Source organism: Paramisgurnus dabryanus, chromosome 9 (genome assembly GCF_030506205.2).
Source record: "Paramisgurnus dabryanus chromosome 9, PD_genome_1.1, whole genome shotgun sequence".
NCBI classification, from domain to species: Eukaryota; Metazoa; Chordata; class Actinopteri; order Cypriniformes; family Cobitidae; genus Paramisgurnus; species Paramisgurnus dabryanus.
Window position 1 is genome coordinate 19,634,748 of NC_133345.1, and position 19,736 is coordinate 19,654,483.

The window sequence follows — 19,736 nt, forward strand, 5'->3', positions numbered from 1 at the left end:
AATTTTATTTTATTTCTATGAATAGAAAAACCATTTTAAACAACACACATAGTTATAAACAGATGATACTGACACACTGATGTGGTTTCTTGTGTGTTATGCAATCACAATTGCAGCATTAGAAGTCAGACTGCTAATGAGATAGTCAGGGGCACGAATACCGTGTGATGAAGTCGATGTTCCACATGTTTCTGACAAAAACAACATCTGCAACATCAAAAACACTTTCATGCGACACAAAACTTTAGTTAAGGCTAGTTTGCAATACAACCCATTTTAAGGAAGTAAACAAAGGTGGAGTAATGAGCAAAGCGCTGTGTTGCAAGTTCATCAGTGCTTAAAACAAAAACACTCAAAAGATACAGACATTCAGTCTACGTTGTTTATCACAGCATGACCTATGAAACAATAACGCATTTGCGGCGTTCGATTCAGAATAGAAGAGCTACTTTTTCCCCGAATTGGTATTCTAGGTGTCATTGTGAAAGATGGTGGTTTATTCTTTCACACCCATCCTTTAACGGACTAAGCCCCCCCCCAACCTCGTCAGGCTTGTATGAGAATCCCACCTCTGTGTGAATACACACTCTCTCGCACGAGCACATGTTCCCACAGAGTTTGCATGCAGATACGCACGCGAACACACATGCAGCAGTCTTCCCTACCAGCTCCCTTCTCCTCCATCTATCAACAAGGCATCCTTTGAGTCCCTCTGTCCAGCTGCACGTGGAGGGATTCAACACTAGAGACACTACCTTACTGTTAGGGAGAAAGATGGATTCCAGGGATGCAAAATTTTGTCTAATGAACCGAAGAGCAGAGAAATAGCAGGTGAGCGTGTGTAGACATGCGACTGTATGCGGAAATTCATAGACTGCACACCTGAAGTCTGGATTTTTTACCTGTGCCCTGAAGGCAAATAGCTGGGACTATAGACTATAAGAGAGCACAACCCAAGTGTGTCCATTTGTTATTTCAATTAGTCATGATTTTTAATTTGTATCCCTCACGATTTCAAAAGAGCTCTATCTCACCCATTCCCTCCCTCTTTCACTTTTCTCCTCCCCTTCACAAACACGCACATGAAAGTTCCCCTATTAGAGCAAGTGCCTGTATTTCAAATAGGGTCTTGTTTGTATTGAATGCAGTTAGTTGTTTGTTGTGATTATACCTTTTGACAACTTTTTATCATCCCTGGATTTTACTTTTTCTTTTTGTGTGTGTTTGTGTGCTGTCGTTCAACGGCAGTTTCTTTTTGCATTGTTATTCATTTATTTATTTGTTTTGGTTAACTTTGCTCTGTGGTTGATGTTCTCTGAGAGAAGGAGGGAGGGTGAGAGAGAGAGAGAGTGAGTGAGAGAGTAAGAGAGAGAGAGAGAGAGAGAGAGAGCTCTGAGTCACAGTGGATGTTTTTTTTTAACGTTTTAAGTTTTGACAGTCGCGGGTGAGCGTCTCTGTAAGAGGTCACTCAGTGCGTATGTGTGGATGAGAGAGACAACGAGGTGCCTGATGGGACAAGTGAAGGTGTAACAACCAACCCCTGAGGATCAAGAGGTACAGAAACACCGGAGGAGAGGACCTGGCACCATGATTCGCAAAGAGTCAAAAAGGTACAGCTTCCTTTCACTCTGTAGTGCTTTGGCAGTTTTTCACACCCTCTCTGAGGTCACTTTACGTGTTGCATAAATGCAAAGGTCTGCTTTAGCATCTCATGTCACCGAATTTAGTGTGCACTTGAGGTTGAATGCCTCATTTTGCAGTGCACTGCAAAGTGATCACTGTGGTTGTTTGACAGGGCTGTGGTTTCTCCTCTAGTTCTTCAGAACTTTCTGTTAAAGTTTCAGTTCTCTATGAGAAATACAGGCTTGAATGTTTCAAACTGCACATTCATCACTGTCTCGGACTGTGTGCATTCGCAAGGTTCTATAAAGTCACATACGTATGTTCTGAAGCGTCAGCCGTACCGGTTTTTGATCTTTGAGAGGGGATTTCGCATTAGGGAGATGAATTGCTTTTGACCTACTTGTACTTCTGTGACCTGTAGTGGATAGAGGTATGTTCACCATGTGTTTACAGTACATAAGAGGCACATTAGCACGAAAGTACTGGTTGGTGTTGAACAAACAGCGTCAATGTCAACTCATTACAAGCTTAATCGGCATATTAACTACAGCTAGATGTGGAATCACATTTATAAAACTGTGCTGATCAGTGCAGGCCGTGCTATGTAACTACATAAACAGTGTAAAGCGATGTGAGGACGTATATCTTTTAAAGGAGGAGCTTTTTGTGGCCATGTGTGCTCGCTAGGCTTTATCTGATTGCTTGGAAATGACAGACTTAGCAGCGGCTAAGGTTGATGTTATCAGGATCAGTCTCATTACAGAAAGGCTTTGCAAGCATGTCATACAGATATATCATATATGTTTAAGTTTCAGGCATCTCTACGGGTGCCATTATTGGAATAACGATATAATAGAAGAGATGGAGAAGATGCAGATAGACTATGGAGATGGCAAAGCCTTCAAAGGGCTCGGGCATCAATTAATCAATTAACAGGAGAAAGGGAGGAATTTGCATGTGTGTGTGTGTGTGTGTGTGTGTGTGTGTGTGTGTGTGTGTGTGTGTGTGTGTGTGTGTGTGTGTGTGTGTGTGTGAGAGTGTGTGTTAGCAAAGAGAGAGAGAGAGCAGGCGAGAGAGGGTTGGGGGTCGAGTAATCTAGCTAAAGATGTAGCCAGGAACTGGGAGTAAAACACTGGCTACTGTGGCAGGGAAGGGGCAGGGGGAGGTTGGGGGGTATTTCCAAGAGAAAGGAGAAGTTGTTTTCTGAATGACATGAATAGTGCAAAGGGTGCAGAAGGAGAGGAAGAGAAAGTGAGAGAGTAGGTGCTGTGCATGCCTGAAGCACTCATACACAGTATGATTGCAAATGTATCAGTGGATTATGATATTGGATGTCTTATGTATACACAAACAAAATTGCGGCTTGTTGAATCTTTCTCGTATAGTGTTTCAATAATGAATCACGGCAAGAACACTTTAGCATTTAAAGGATTATATACTGTAAATGCATACAATCCAACGTAGTTTTAAAAATCTACAAACTGAGTACATAGTAAAAAAGTTGTCATATTTTGGCCCAGATATTGAAACTGCTGATTCTCACCACCAGCATTCATTGCATTGACCTGTTTACAAACTCGTTTACACTCACCATGTGCATTTTCCCTCATTTGTATATGTGTGAGTCTGTTTGTCTGTGACTTTGTATGTGTATGTGTGTGTGCATGTGTGTATATTTCAGGCCTGACAGAGTTGCACAGTGTGCATTATATATTGTCGTCAGCTGTGAAGCAGGTCGATGCAAATATGTCTCAGAGAGGGGTGAAAATATGATGCCGAATTTACATAGTCATGGCTAGCCATGCTAATATTCTTTCTAGCGAAAAAAGACAAGGAAATGGTTATTTTAATAATGCTACCAAAGTATAAATAGAAAGGCTTACAGGTGAAATTTAAGAGTAGGTCTGTGAAGCCCCTTACACAGATAAAGATCTCATCCTGGTCTACAAATTTAGTTCATTTGTGCTCTTGGCTACACTGTTATGAAGGATATTTTAAAAGTAGGTGATTGCCTTAAAATTTTGAGTTGATTTGACTTAAAAATGAAATTAACCCCCAAATTTAGGGGCAACCAGGTTTAGGTTTACTTAAAGTTAAATTATGTATTTGTAGAGGGATTTGAAAAAGCATATTGACCCGGACACTGATCTGACAGGAAGGGCGAGCTATGAAGGGTTTGGTCATTCTAAGAACTTATCTTTACTTCTCTGTAGTCAGATAGCTTCCTGTTCATGTCACTGCAGTCAAAGACCACAATGATTTTTGCTGATGCTGTCACAGAAACAATTCAACTTCAGTCCAACTCATAGACTGACATCAATGAATTTAAAATGATCTGTTTTTCAATTAAATTTATAGACTCTATAGACTGTCACCCTGATGTACAATGTTGTTGTTTTCTGTGTAAATAAATCCAGCGAGAGAAAGAGAGAGAGAGAGATAGAGCGAGAGAGATGCTTATCTTTATTTTCATACATTTCTCTTCCTGTGAAATTGACATTGAATATTGACATCTACTGCTTCTGCTATACTGTACCTAAAACAGCAGGCCATGGTACATGAACAGGTACAACAAACAATGTGCAAAGAGCAGAGTGGTCGATATAAACACATACCTGTAATACACAAAACATATTAAAACATAAACATACCTGATCTACTGGTAGGGCTTGCAGAGAGCACGAATGTACAATGAACTTTGCTGCAGGCCCATTGTACATATTACCTTAGAGTTACATATTTGTACTTCAAAGCAAAGGTATATTATAGTATTGGTACATACAGTGAGGAAAATAAGTATTTGAACACCCTGCTATTTTGCAAGTTCTCCCACTTAGAAATCATGGAGGGGTCTGAAATCGTCATCGTAGGTGCATGTCCACTGTGAGAGACATAATCTAAAAATCCAGAAATCACAATGTATGATTTTTTTAACTATTTATTTGTATGATACAGATGCAAATAAGTATTTGAACACCTAAGAAAGTCATTGTTAATATTTGGTACACTAGCCTTTGTTTGGTCTTGACCATGTTAGTAGTTGGATTCTTACTGATTGTATGTGGACAGGTGTCTTTATGCAAGTAACAGGTGCATCTAATTTAGGATAATAAATGGAGTGGAGGTGGACATTTTAAAGGCAGACTAACAGGTCTTTGAGAGTTCTAGCTGATAGACAGGTGTTCAAATACTTATTTGCAGCTGTATCATACAAATAAATAGTTAAAAAATCATATATTATGATTTCTGGATTTTTTTTTAGATTATGTCTCTCACAGTGGTCATGCACCTACGATGACAATTTTCCGACCCCTCCATTATTTCTAAGTGGGAGAACTTGCAAAATAGCTGGGTGTTCAAATAGTTATTAGCACCCTCACTGTATCTGTACCTTATTGTACATATTAGATTCTTTCTTAAGGGCACTGCCCCAGTGACAGCTTGGGTATTTTTATACTAAAATTATATGTTGACATAACAGCATAGATTTTACAATTATGTTTATAATGTTTGCTCATTGGGACCTCAAAATGTCCCGACAACAAGGTCAAAAATGTACTGGTATTCTTATCTTTGTGGGGACCCACAACATGATAATTACCAGGTACACACACACACACACATATCCTATCTATTATTACCAATCGCTTTGTGCCAGACAGATTATGCAGAAAAGCACCCGCCACAGAAGTAACATAAATCCGATCGCCGAGAAAAATATACACACATCTGCTCTACACCCCTAAGAACCCACAGCACAAATTTCTACCATCATTCCTTTGTTTAAAATATATAAAACAGGAAAAATAGTGACCTTGTCCCCATGATACAGAAACACATTTCATGTGACGAATTGATATTGTGAAAGGCCAGTTGTTGTGTACACGTACAGTGCATTTGTTATGTAAACAGACGGTTGCCATTGATACTTTCCTTGTGTTTTTGTATTATGCACTTGTTTAATGATTATAAAGCTGTTTATGAATATAACGACGCTTGAATAGATAAGACCCCAATAGAAAAACTGCATCTTTTTTTGTCTGCCCGTCTCTAGCAGCAGGAAGTCCCGTCAGGAGGGTGGATGTGTGATAAAGCACAAGAGACCGGTGCAGAGGAGAATGACATGTCCCAGTCCTCAGGAGATCAGCCGAGCTCTACAGAGCCCACCGGCTCACCCTTCGTTCCGCGCTGCCAGCCTGGATGAGCTCATCGTCCGATGCCTTCACTGCTTCGGTTGGTGTGCCACTCACCTCTCGCTGTCTCTCCATCTGTTTATCTTTCTCTGTCACTGTCTGCATCACTTGTTACAAATATAGAGCATGTCACCCGTTTTACACCTGATTGGGCTCCTATGTGTTTTCCTTGCCCCATGTACCAACACCCCATTCCCAGTTTGCATGTGCCAGCCAGATTATGTAAGTCTGCAGAGCGGTGTGAGAGACAGAGGGAAAGAGAAACAGTGGGACAGAAAGAGGGAAATCTTTTGGTTTAGTAGCATTCAGGGCCTGGGAATGTGTTTGTCTCTTTATGCTAATGAGACAAAGCCTGATTGTATGCCTCATTTCAGTCTCGCAGGCCTGCCCCCCCTCCTTCTTTTTGCTGTCTCTTTCTCATTTGTTCTTTCTTCACCCCTCCCCGTTTTTGCTTAAGTATAATTTTTTTTATAAAAATTAATGTTTATATAAGCTCATGCTTGAGCTTAGTGTTACCCTAAATCCAATGGCTTGTTGACGTTCAGATCAGATGACGTTTCACTATTACTATTAAGTGTTTACTACTGTATTCCTACACTTCCAAGTGAGCAAATATGTAATTTTTCAGCCTGATCTCACAAGCATTTGTACATATTTTAAGAGTTGGCTAAATTGTATGAACTCATACGAAGTTCATAATCGTGCAAAAACGTATGATTATCATAAAAAAAAACAATAACAAAACCACACCCCTTGCCCCAACATCACATGGGTACGAATGTGGTTGTATGAATTAATACAAATAAGACACCTGGTAAAATACGTACGAATTGCCAGGATATAGCGTTGGATTTTCACCTGATGGATATACTAATCAGAAAGACCCTTGTTTTCAAATTGTAAAAGCAATTTTTTTATGCCACAGTAACACTCAAACATTTTTTTGCAGACTCGGATGGAAAGTTGAACAGAGGGACGCAGCTTGTTCACATGACCCTAATGATGCATAACTGGGTCGTACCGTCACACATCTTCGCCCATAAGCTACTTTCTTTATATCCTTTATCAAACCAACCTCACTGCGCTTCTGTAAATGATTGATTCATGAAACTGATCCCAGTGAAGTTAAGTCCATCATCCATAGAGTAGTCCTGGGTTCAGTCACAACAGTGCACAGCACTGTTTCACTTTTGCCTGTTTAATAGCAGTGGATTATTTTAATTGGGAGCAAAAGAGTTTGTAATCTCACTTTTCGGGGGTTTCTCCTTGACTTCTGATCACATATAAAGATTGTCCCGCAGAAAAGAGGACTCAGAGACGATCCCAAATCTGCCACTTCATCAGGTTGGTGGATCTACAGCATTCACATGTATTTAAACTTAAATGAATGAAAGAATGAATGTGTGTATTTCTTCCGTACCGCAGGCAGTGGATAACTCAGTTTCGGTTGATGTTTGAGATGGACCCTATGTTAGAAGAAGCGATGGGAGACCTCTGGGCTCTGGTCAGGGTTGAGGGAAACGATTCACACAATCAGCTCTTCAATTCACCCTACATGTGAGTTTTAAGATTAGTGATCTGAATTTTAAGGACCCTAACTGTTTCAGACTAAGTGTTTGTATTTATGTTTCGTGTCATGTTAAAAATAGGCTGTCAAAAGATTAATTGCGATTAATCACACACAAAATATATGTTTTTTTCATAGTTTATTTAAGAAACATTTACAAGTATATATATGTATATATATGTATATATATATATATATATATATATATATATATATATATATATATATATATATATATATATATTTATTTATTTATTTATTTATAAAAATAAAAATAAACCTAAATAACAATTTTCTTAAATTCATGTATGTGTGTATTTATACTTGTATGTACATAATCTATAACACAGTACACACACACATATATTATGCAAACACACTTTTATTTTGTATGTGATTTATCGCGATTAATCTTTTGAGCTAGTTATGCAATGCATGGTTTCGTAGTCACATAATTTTCATATATCCTACTGTCACTGTTATTTCATTGTCTTTGCTATTTTGAAATTGTGGTAAATAGTAATGAGATTGTGACAAAATGTGATTGCACTGTAAAAAAAGATTTGTTGGTTCAACTTAGTCTTCTGGCTGCCTTAAAATGTTGTTAAAAATGTAAAATATAAGATAAGTTAAAAGTAATAATAATTATAATAATAATGTTGTGTCAACCAGGTAATGTTTTTTTTTTTTTAAGTTAAACCAATTTTTTTTGCAGTGTGGTAGTACTCATACGCATGAAAAATAGACGTCAAATTACCATTGTATAATCATACATAAAGTGTTCATTTAGACCCCTATGAAGTGAAATCCTGACAGTCTGTCTTTGTTTTTTTTAATATTGTGTATATTACTGCCTGATGTTGTGATCTTTTATGATCTCTTTCTGTCCATCACTGATTCCAGTAATCCTCCAGTGAACGTATCTCAAACTGAATCTCCCTCAGTAAAGAAAAGGAAGGTTTCATTGCTGTTCGACCACATGGAGCCAGATGAAATGGCTGAACACCTCAGCTACTTAGAGTTCAAAAACTTCTGCAACGTCTCGGTGAGTCGCCCCAAATATTCATTTTCATTCACATTAACTGAATACATGCTGCAGGACAAACTAGTGCAAATCTGCTTTTCTAAATGACTTTACCATTCTGATCACATGACATTAAAACCTTACTAAAATAAATGCACAAGATTACTTGTGTCTATAATATTACACATTAACACAGACAACAAAAGTTGAGACTAACCTGACAATTTTAATCAATTAAACTGGGTTATTTTTAATCCAATGCTGGGTAAATATTGGACAGAACACCTGTTTGTTAATTAATAAAGCTATGATGGGTGGTTTAAATGCAATGCTGGGTGGTTGTTTCAACTCATGGTTGGGTGAACAACAACCCAGCATAGGTTTATTTATAACCCAACAAGTGTTCTGTCCAATATTTAAACAGCATTGGGTTAATTAAAAATACATTTAAAGTGTACCTTGATTATTTACATAGTTTTGATGCTTTTTCTTTATTTTAGTTTTATTTTTGTATTTCTTCACCGGACTGCAAAAATGACTACATCCACATCGCAAAGCTTGCAAGAGGCTGAAAATACACACAATAATAAAAGTTCCTATAATAGTTAAAGGGACACTCCACTTTTTTTGAAAATAGGCTCATTTTCCAGTTCCCCTAGAGATAAACATTTGCTTAGCACAGCTTTGCATAATCCATTGAATCTGATTAGACCGTTAGCATCGCGCTCAAAAATAGCCAAAGAGTTTTGATATTTTACATCGTGTACTAAGACCAACAGAAAATTATTTTGTATCAGTCATACTGACGAGGGGGAATTTAACAGAGTTGGCAGATTCGGACCGGACTGAAAATGTGAAACACAAATATAACCTTCAGGAAAACTAGTTATGTCCAAATACAACTGTAGGAGGCTCTATGACTGACTAATGAATCAACTGCGATCACACCCATTGTACTCATACCTGGACGTGTTATTTCTTATCAGAGTGTCTTTATATCTTGATGATTACATTCGTGAATGCTTGGCACATCTGGATTTGACCTGAACCTGTCTGTTTGTGTGTGTTTGTGTGTGTTTGTTTAGTTCCTGGACTATCGTAGTTACGTGGTTCATGGTTCAGTGAGGCACAATCCGGCCCTCGAGCGCTCTGTCATGCTCTGTAACGGAGTCTCTCAGTGGGTCCAGCTCATGATCCTCAACAGACACACACCACAGCAGCGAGCAGAAGTCTTCACTAAGTTCATTCATGTAGCACAGGTATATACAATGATATAATACACACATGCAAAAGAGCACAACACGCATACAATCGAGTGATTCACCAATCAGAGCTCAACAGAGACTAAAGAAGAGTCCCAGGAATGAAGTCATGCTTAAGATATAAAAGTTTTTATTTGAGGAGTTAAATAAGTGCCTATAAAAAAATTAACTGGTAAATAGTTAAGGAACCAAAGCCACTCAGAAAGTGTGCCCTTACTATTGTGGATCTGAAAATGAAAGCTGGTTTTAGTTGGTCCCCCAGCTTGGTTTTAGGTGGTGTGGCAGCCTGGCAGGCTTGTTTTAGAGGGGACACTTTTACGCTGACCAGCTTAGTCCAGCTACTTCTAACTTAAGACCAGCTAACCAGCTTAGGCTGCTTTTAGCTGTTGGTTTCTTTCAGCAGGCTGTACATGCTGAAATATCAAAGTAATGATCTTGTTCAACATTGCAGTAACTTTCCATCAAGAGACTGACGTAAAACGTAGAGGCCCTAGCATGACAAAATATGTGGTTTCACATAGACCCTGCGGCTATTCGTTTTTGAGGTTGTCTGTGATATCTGCCCTAGAAGGGTTTTGACTCATTCTGAAACATTTTTATAGCATGTCAGAGGTGACATATTTTTTAACATTACAACGATTTCATAGCTTGAAAGTGTATCATATCGGTTGATGACTATTATATTTCAGTACATGCCAGAATGGCAACTCACTTTTACAGTATAAACCCAGAGTGAAGTCATAGACGTAAAATTTAATGTATTTGTTCAGAGGAAACGGTTACATAACATGTGCTTCATGTACTGTTCTGGACCCAACCACATTAGCATAATTGCACGAACAACGTAGATTGAAGAAAACACCTAGGAAATAAGCAAATGCGTCATATGATGTGATAGTGTGGAAATGTGATATACTGTAAGTGTGCCATCAAAATAATGTTCCGGTATTGGGAAAGGATCCTAGAGAACTGTTGCATAACTGTTGATTTCGAGTGCTATTTTACAGGAAAGAGGATGTAGGCCGCACCATGGGCTCATAGAGAGAATTCAATGTTACAATTTTGTGTGTGTTTGTAGAAGCTGAGAGCCCTGCAGAATTTCAATACTTTGATGGCGGTTATAGGAGGACTGTGTCACAGCTCCATTTCTCGTCTTAAAGATACAGCCAGCCTGCTTTCCTCTGACGTCACAAAGGTCAGTCTGAGCCGATGAAAAGTGATATCACTCGTACATGACACAAGACCTTCACATTTTTACCAATGTGCTGCATATGGATTGCATCAATCTTACACTCTTAAAAAGTTTCTCTGAAAATCAACGCTGTGTTCAATTTTTATAATTTTTTTTAAATGCACCTTACTGGTCCGAATGAGTGTTCAGGTCTATGCAATCCTGTCACTTTAGCCAATAGTGTATTTCGACAGCTCGGTTGCCAGTTATCACGATTGCTTAAATGAGACCGCAATGCGCCATAAATGTGACCTCCAGTGGATGCAACCTCCGAAATGAGCCGCAGACTGAGTTATAAGCGTGTTAGCAATCAACAAAAAACATTGCAAATGTGATAATGAGCAGATAAACAAATCAGTTGCGCTCATGTATGCGTCACATTTCTGAAACTGAAATGAGAAAAAAAGTATGGCGGGACTTGAATTCCTCCATTAATAACTACTTGGATTTTGGGTCATGTTGCTAATTGCTAATCGCCGCGATCTTTTCCCGGGCCCCGGAAAAGATTGCAGTGATCTTTTTAAGGAGTGTAGGAGATTAGTGGTTTTGATGAGGGCACATTAATAATATATATATATAATTTAAAAAATTTGTTTTATTATATAATTTTATTAGTTATTTCTAAATGTAAATTTTAATGCTGATTTAAATCATCTTTGACAAATGATGTAAAAATCATATTACACTAAACTAGATTTGATTATATTTTATTCCACATTTTTTTAAATCAATATATTTATATTTTCATTAAAAAACAAAAGTTACACCAATTGACAAAAATCGGTTACACCACATTGACATTTTTGCAGTTATCTCCCAAATATTCTTGGTCCTCAAAAAAGAGAATGTATGCAAGTACATTGGTTGGGAAAAACTGGTCTAGTGGACCCATAAAGCAGTTTGACTTAAAAGTTGACCTTAAACTTTGACTTAAAGGTTCATTGGGAATAAAAAATGGTTCTCCTGTGGCACCACAGCACAGTACTGTAACTGTACCATAAATTATACATTTTTAAGTAATACCTCACTCTAAAAAAAATGGTGCTAAATAGCACTAAAAGGGGTTCACTGACTTGTAATCATACAGGAACCATTTTTAGTGCTAAACATCACCTATTTGTAGAACTATAAGTGGTGCTAAAGAAGGAGAAATTTGGCCCCCCTTGTGATGTCAGAAGAGGACAGTACCGCCCTTATCTGCACTATCCAACCACTGCAATGTACTCATTTGCATTTTAAATGACACACTCAAAAACGTCAAATTTTTGTCACACCTACAAAGTGGCAATTTTAACATGCTATAATAAATGATCTATATGGTGTTTTGAGCTAAAAATCCACATACGTACTCAGGGGACACTAAAGATTTATTTGACATCTTAAACAATTCTTGTGAAATGTCCCCTTTAAACAAAACACATTAAATTATACAATGTAGTGCTGTTGGTTTATTTTCTGAGGTTTAATTACACAGGATTTATAATAAATTAATGCATTTTTATAAAATGCCATACAACTGGGCCCCCTCGGCATAATCTTGCAGACCAATTTGATTGTACTTAAAATTTAAGACAGCAAAATGTTTTACAGTTTATGTATAAATCACTTTTTAAAAATGACCAAAAAGGAAGTAAAAATGACAAAGCAAGTGAAATGTGGAAAACCTGAACTGTACTAACAAAGTGTCAAATACCAAAAAAAAGATGTTGTCATGCTTGAGATGTGCACACTTACTAAGGCTCCATGTTTTTCTCATGCAGACTCTCAGCGAGCTTACAGAGCTGCTGTCATCCTACAGCAACTATTCGAACTACAGACGGGTGTACAGCGAGTGCACCGGATTCAAGGTGCCCATCTTGGGCGTTCATCTCAAAGATCTGATCTCCCTCAACGAAGCGCTTCCAGATTACCTGGAGGACGATAAGATCAACCTGGGCAAACTGCAGCATTTATACAGCAACATTAGCGACTTGCTGGCCATCCATGACTGCACCCCGCCATTTGAAGCCAACAAAGACTTACTGCACCTGCTAACGGTGAGTTCGAGGGGAAATGCTGGTGTGGGAGGGATTCAATACGAAAGCCATTTTTACTGGAAAGCAGCTCTTCTCAGAAGTGTTTGTTTTGGATGCACTGAGGGATTGCACGGTATTGCGAGTGTTTAACCGGTCCTCGGCACTACACAGAATAAATGATTAAGAAAGCGTGCAAATTTAGGAACACGTAAACATGCCTTGGTTAAATTCCTGACAGGTTATAAGCTGAAATGGCCCTATTGTGATTCTGCTCTGCTGTTTGTATGTGATACTGAGAGATGTGGACTGCAAACATTAAGCATCCACTCATGTGTAACGCTTCTGCCCCACAGCTCTCGCTAGACCTGTATTACACTGAGGATGAGATATACGAGCTCTCCTACGCCAAGGAACCCAAGAATCCCAAAATTCAGGTGAGGCCCTTTAAAGAGCCTTCAGGTTCTTGCAGCAATACTTGTATTTTCTTATCAGCGTGCATGTTCCCTGGGATTCAAACCCATGATCTTTGCAATGCTAGCACCATGCACAACCATCTGAACACTCTATCTGACATTTCGAAGCAATATGCTAAACACACCATACAGACATATACAGTATGCATGTACTGTAGCACAGAAACTGATTTAGTGGAAGTTGGTGACATTTCTGTTGATATTGATGATTTCATCACATTTCAAAACAAATAGGCTGTCCTTGCATGTGACCTGTTTATAGACAGGGAGTATCCCGTTCTAATGTGTGGGTTCAGGGCACAGTGCACTCGTCTTTGTGCAAACACACTTCAAAGAAAACCACAAAAAAGACGCAAGGTGCTGAAAGACACACGATTGTTATCTCCATCGCTCTCTGTGTGGGTGTTGTTACGTACAAGCTTTTGATTCTTTCCTATGAAGCCTCCGCCTGCGACAGCCTTCGCATGTTGTATAAGTAAACCCAGTTGGTGTGTATAATGTTTTTGCAGCAACATTTGACAGTTGCTGATCGTCTGAGATGAAAACTTGCTGTTTAGTGTCAAAACAAAACTTTTATCTCCTTGCCTCCTCATAGCCTGTAGCTCCAGTGAAGCCTCCCGTTGTAGCGGAGTGGGGATCGGGAGTGACTCCTCGTATGGACCCTGCCACCATCTCCAAGCACGTTAAGCAGATGGTAGATGTAAGTGAGAAACATATGCTCAATTTTACTGTTAGGGCCAGTTTCTGACTGTGACGCTCTGACGGCCGCTTCCTGGTCGTCCACTTTCACTTCCATAATAGCGTGTAAGCTTTTCTCAACCAAATGTCACAGGACGATTTCATGCGTCAGTGGCTAACGTTAAAAATCAAAACGATTGTGTCGCCCCCTACAGTCCATCATGAAGAACTACGACTTGAACATGGATGGCTACATTTCACTGGAGGACTTTGAGAAGATCGCCGCAAACTTTCCCTTCTCGTTCTGCACACACGAGAGCGACAGGTAAGGGGAGCATTTTGGTTAAACAGTTTCCAAGAGAGGGCTTATCCTAGTCCCAAAAAAAAAAACACTTAACAATTTTAACATATATCAGTGCTGTTGTTTTGTCACACCAGTATTGTTTTTGTAAGGTTTGCTTGTAAAAATGACATCATTGTCTTAAAATACCTAAGGCCTAGTACTGGATTAATCTAGACCAGGAAACTGCCCTTAGTGTTTAGATGACTTCATCGAATAAGGTTATGCTTTGCTTTTTGTTTTCCAGAGAAGGAGAAATAAGCAGAGATGAAATAACTTCCTATTTCATGCGAGGGATGTCAGTGTGTGCTAAGCTTGGCGTCAGCCTTCACAACTTGCACAACTTCCACGAGACCACGTACAAGAGGCCGACATTCTGCGACACCTGCGGAGGATTTGTGAGTGTTTAAACCATTGAATAATGGATTGTGGGTAAAGCTGAGTGATATATCGAATATTACATATGATCAAGGTAATAATATAGAAAATGACAGTATATCATGAATATTCCCTACTGAAAAATCAAGCATAAACTGGTAAGCTGGTTTTAGCTGGTCTCCCAGGTGGCTTAAGCTGGTATTGCTGGTGTAGCAAGCTGGTCTAGCTGTGTTTTGGTCACTTTTTAAGCTAAGACCAGCTGACCCACCAGCTTGACCTGCTTTGCCAGGCCGGTAGGACCAGCTTAGACCAGCTACTGCAACCACAAAGCAGCTAAAACCAGATACCAGCTTATGCTGGATTTTTCAGTAGGGTTGTTGAAAATTAAGATTAACATGCTAAAGAGGCTGAACAATTTCCATTTCAAAATGGTGATAGCAAGCAACGTTGTTGTGGAAGAAGACACGAGATTGGATGATGAATTGGGGTGCCTTTACATGCAATCAAAAATGTGATAATTCCCACTTCTAAAGTCGTGATTTCGAGCTTGCTGTGTGCAGATGCTTTGTGGTGGGAAAGAATGGATGACGCCGTTTCATGACACGGTGTATAAAACGTACAATATGCTTAAATATATTTATATATGTAAATATAAACTACTTTAACAACAAGTGAAGCTGTAATAGATCAAATTTAATAAAGCATACCTGCCACAGCAGACATCCTTCTCCTATCCACCATTTTTAGGCTTTAAGGCCCACCCATATGTGGAATTTATTTAGAAACTTCCTGTAAGTAAACATGACATCAGAGGGCATTCACACTCTAAAAATGACTGTGTTATTTTTGACCCATGATGGTTAAATATTGGACAGAACACACCGCTGGGTTAAAATGTATTCAATGCTGGGTTGTTTTAAAGGTGACATCGAATGATTGAACGGGGTATTTATCCTTGTTCTGTAATGTGACATGTAGACAATTTTTTTGGGGGGTCTGTAATGCCTTAGAAGCTTCCTAAAAACCTCTCTCAGATAGCTCTGTTAGGGTGGGGGATTTTAAACAAGTGGTTTTGCACCTATTTGGCTCCCCCTACTGGCTTAACTTGCAATCTCATTACTGATTGGCTGACTTTGCTGCCACTCTGTAGCCAATTATTTTAAAGTGGAGGGGCAGTGAGATGCCTGTGATGTCATAAGCATCAGTTTTTCAGATTGGGTCGTTTTCTGGGTGACATTTCTAAAAGAGGAATTTCTATGAGACTGAGATGTTTAGCATGTCTAGCACTTTTTGTATGTTCGTAACTGTGGGTAGACTACAATTATTCAACAAAGACAAAGTAAAAATGTTTTTTCATTCTCTGTGCCCTTTAATCCAACTGCTGGGTTATTATAACCCATGGTTGCATTTAAAAACAACCCAACATTGGGTAATTTTTAACTCGGCATATGTTCTGTCCAATATTTACCCATTATGGGTCAAAAATAACCCAGCCATTTTTAGAGTGCATGTGCAAATTTGCATGGGAAACTCATATTTATGATAATTCTGATAGCATGTGAAGACAGAATGCATAATTTTGAATGCTCTATCCAAATCCTGTTATCATGTAAAAAAAAAAACACAGGGTAAAGAAAATATATTGAGATATAGTGAGTATTGTCAAAATTGGGAAAGATATAAAGTTAAGGTATATCGTCCAGCCCTAATTTTGGAACATGTCTGCACTGTAAAAATGATTTGTTGGTTCAACTTAAAGTAAGTTAGTGGCATTCCAATTTTAAGTTAATTCAATTTAAAATTATCAGTTAAAGGAACAGTATGTAGGATTGTGGCCAAAACTGGTATTGCAATCACACAACTGGTGGCCAAAACACAAAATGACAACATAACCATCAGTTGAGGGCTGCAAGTCCACATTTTAAATGACAATATCCTGGCCAGACCACCGTTGTCAGTGATATTAGTATTTAAAATGAAAATGATTTCTTAATGTCTAGTGACATATCAGGGCCATTTTATGATTAATTGATATACATTTCTTACATACTGTTCCTTTAACCCTAAACAAAAATGTGTACAAATTGTTGTCAGCTAATATTTTTAAATTGAATTATTTTTAAGCTGAATTGAACAGCTAGGTACCATATATTTTTAAGTTGAACTAACTTTTTTCTTACAGTGTGTGCATTTTTGCATCATCTAATATCTTTTTCATTTCTCCAATAGTTATGGGGAGTCATAAAGCAAGGCTACCACTGCAAAGGTCAGAACTGATTTCAGATCATTTTCAAATAGATCAACAGAGATTATCATTCACTAATCCTGTTGCTTTCATTTTGTTTAAGACTGTGGAGTGAATTGTCATAAGCACTGTAAGGACGGTGTGGGAATGGAGTGTTTGAAGATGTTACAGGTGACCAGTAGCCCATGTCCCTACACCCCTGGCCCTGGATCAGGCACCCACACTAAAGGCAACTGGGGTGAGTTTCCTATGTCATTCCTGTGGTAATGTGCACCGTACAATAAGAAATAATGTGATCAGAGTGATCAGGTCTTGTATATCACTGCTGATTAGTCAAAAACATAACATTTGACCAATCAGAATCAAGTATTTAGACCTTACTCACAGGCCTAGTTTCACAGCTAAAGCCAGGATTAGGCCTTAGTTAAATTAAGATGTATTTCATAAACATGCATTAGAAAAATACATTACTGGTGTGTATCTTGAGACAAATCAATGGCAGTGGCATATTTAAAGTTGCCTTTTCAGTTGAGACACCTTAAAAACGTGTTTTAGTATAAGCCTTAAAGGGGCACTACACTTATGCTCATTTCCAGCTCGCAATGATATAACGCAGCAGCCGAAAATAGCCCCCTTAGTAACTTTCAATAGCAGGGGACTATTTTAGGGCACTGCATAATATCATTGCGCCTCCTGCAGCCATGTTACGGCAGAATGAGAGTATAGTTCCTAGCCATATTGGATTGGATTGCATATGAATGGATTGTGCTAAGCTATGCTAAAAAGTGGTACAGCCAGACCCGGAGATCGGCTGAATGGATTCCAAAATGGTAAAAAACAAATGTTTAACTCTAGGGGAGCTGGAAAAAGTGGAGTGTCCCTTAAAGTGTTGTAATATAAAGTGTAATAAGCTTATTTCACTCACTTACTGAGATGAAGAGGGTACTTTTTAGGTTCCCAGTTGGTAAATAACTATCAACCACCATTGTGGCATTTCTTATTTTCAATTAGGCTCCGAGGAGGAAGCGTTCATCTTTCCTAATGGAAACGGATCCGAGCACTCCAAAGGCCAAACTTCGTCAGACAGCGACGCTGAGGCATCCACGTTATCAGACATATCCACTCAAACAGACCCAGGAGTTTGGACGCCGGTGGGTAAACGGAAAGACCGTCTGCATTCTCTAAAACATCCACCTCTTGAAAAGGTAATGCCATGAAGTACGCAAAGTTTCCACTGCTTTTCTAACCTTTCCACTGAAAATCAGATGAATGGTTTCAAAATATACGTGACCCTGTCTGTGAAATCCTAGCTAAAGTCTCAATCTAATTATGAGATTAAGAACATCAAAGTTTGACTCGGGTCATATTAAAGATATCAAGGTCATATTTTCACAGAATGTACTACAAAAAAATGACAAAAGCTGGGTTTACACAGGCAGAGTCACTTATCGCACAGAAAGCTAATTTATTGGGTAACTAAGACTGCACAGCCACTACTTCTTAAGACACAAGTCTACAGGCTTGAATTGGTTCTCACTAACATTACTTACCTGCCTTTACCCCAGAGCGCCACTCTACCAGCAAGGGTACGAGGTTCATCTGCCCCTAGTTCTCTCCTACAGGAGAAAATGGATGAACTGAAGCTGAACAAAGATAAACGAAGAGAACCCGACTGAACTTGTTTTCGCATGTGGGCATGTGTTTGTCTCACCGAGAAACAGACTGATATTACCGCTGGATTTCAATGTTTCTTTGTAACCGTAAAGGGACGTTTATACACTGGACGATAAGAGGCTGAAGAGCAAATGCTCATATTTCTCGCAAACTGTCTTGTTCTATTGTCTTCAACAGATTGTTCTTGACGTTCGTTAAATGTGATGCAATTCTGCCTGGAAGGACTAATGCATGGGATTTTATTTAAGGAATTAAGAGCTTGTTTGAAACCGTATGAATGGTAAGAACTCTCTATGCACCAGCAACGACTGCCAGTGAGGAGCACATCAACAGACCTCACATCTCCACAAGTATCCAAAGGTGGACCGCTACTGTACAGTATATCACTGATCTCACTACCACTTGACTAAATGGACTTTCTTGCCTTTAACTATGAAGAGGTGCTTACTGCAAGAACTGTGCGTTGTCAACCATAGCCTTAATATTCACATTGGTGGAAAAAAATCAACAGAGTTGTTCATTTAAACAACAAGAATGTATCTCCACTGTTAAGGGATGTTTGCTTTTGGTGCTGATATAATACCCACAATGCATCATTGTGCCTTATGCAATGAACAATTCACTGAGCAGTAGACAATGGGTCTTATGTAACTTGTTATATTCAACAACTGTCCCGTCGCAATTCAACATCATCACAATCTGTTTCATTAGCGCTCATTGCTATGAACTGAATAGATGTCTCATTTAGCCTGCTTGCACACATCCATCAGCACTAATGAAAGGAGAGGGGTGAACTGAGATGAACCATGAATATTGTGGAGCTATTCAATTGTGTTTTTCTAATATCGTGTCTGTGAATTATTTTGTCCTCTACAACTTGAATGTCTGTTTTACTAAATCTTGAATTTAGGCTATAGATTTTTATTTATTGCGGATTGATAAATCTGAAGTATTTTCCATAAAGCACTGCCTGATGTGATTAAAAAATACATGAGAAAATGATACACGTGTATTGCATTTTAAAATCAGTAGG

At 38.7% G+C, this 19,736-nt stretch overlaps 1 protein-coding gene across 3 annotated transcripts; it reads left to right on the forward strand.

The window, feature by feature from the left end:
- Window positions 1-1,127: 1,127 nt before the first annotated feature.
- Window positions 1,128-19,705, forward strand: rasgrp4 (RAS guanyl releasing protein 4). 3 transcript variants are annotated; one of them, XM_065283025.2, is made up of 17 exons: window positions 1,128-1,610; window positions 5,678-5,856; window positions 6,766-6,871; window positions 7,098-7,160; window positions 7,242-7,373; window positions 8,287-8,428; window positions 9,493-9,666; window positions 10,748-10,864; window positions 12,661-12,936; window positions 13,269-13,349; window positions 13,984-14,088; window positions 14,282-14,391; window positions 14,654-14,804; window positions 17,014-17,050; window positions 17,133-17,267; window positions 18,041-18,234; window positions 18,881-19,705. In XM_065283025.2, the coding sequence occupies exons 1-17, from the start codon at window positions 1,588-1,590 to the stop codon at window positions 18,899-18,901; spliced, it is 2,046 nt and encodes a 681-aa protein (XP_065139097.1). In that variant the 5' UTR covers window positions 1,128-1,587; the 3' UTR covers window positions 18,902-19,705. The 3 variants fall into 3 exon arrangements, with proteins under 3 accessions (XP_065139097.1, XP_065139095.1, XP_065139094.1); XM_065283023.2 differs by having other exon boundaries at window positions 5,681-5,856; window positions 18,595-19,705; XM_065283022.2 differs by having other exon boundaries at window positions 1,129-1,610; window positions 18,595-19,705.
- The last annotated feature ends 31 nt before the right edge of the window (window positions 19,706-19,736 follow it).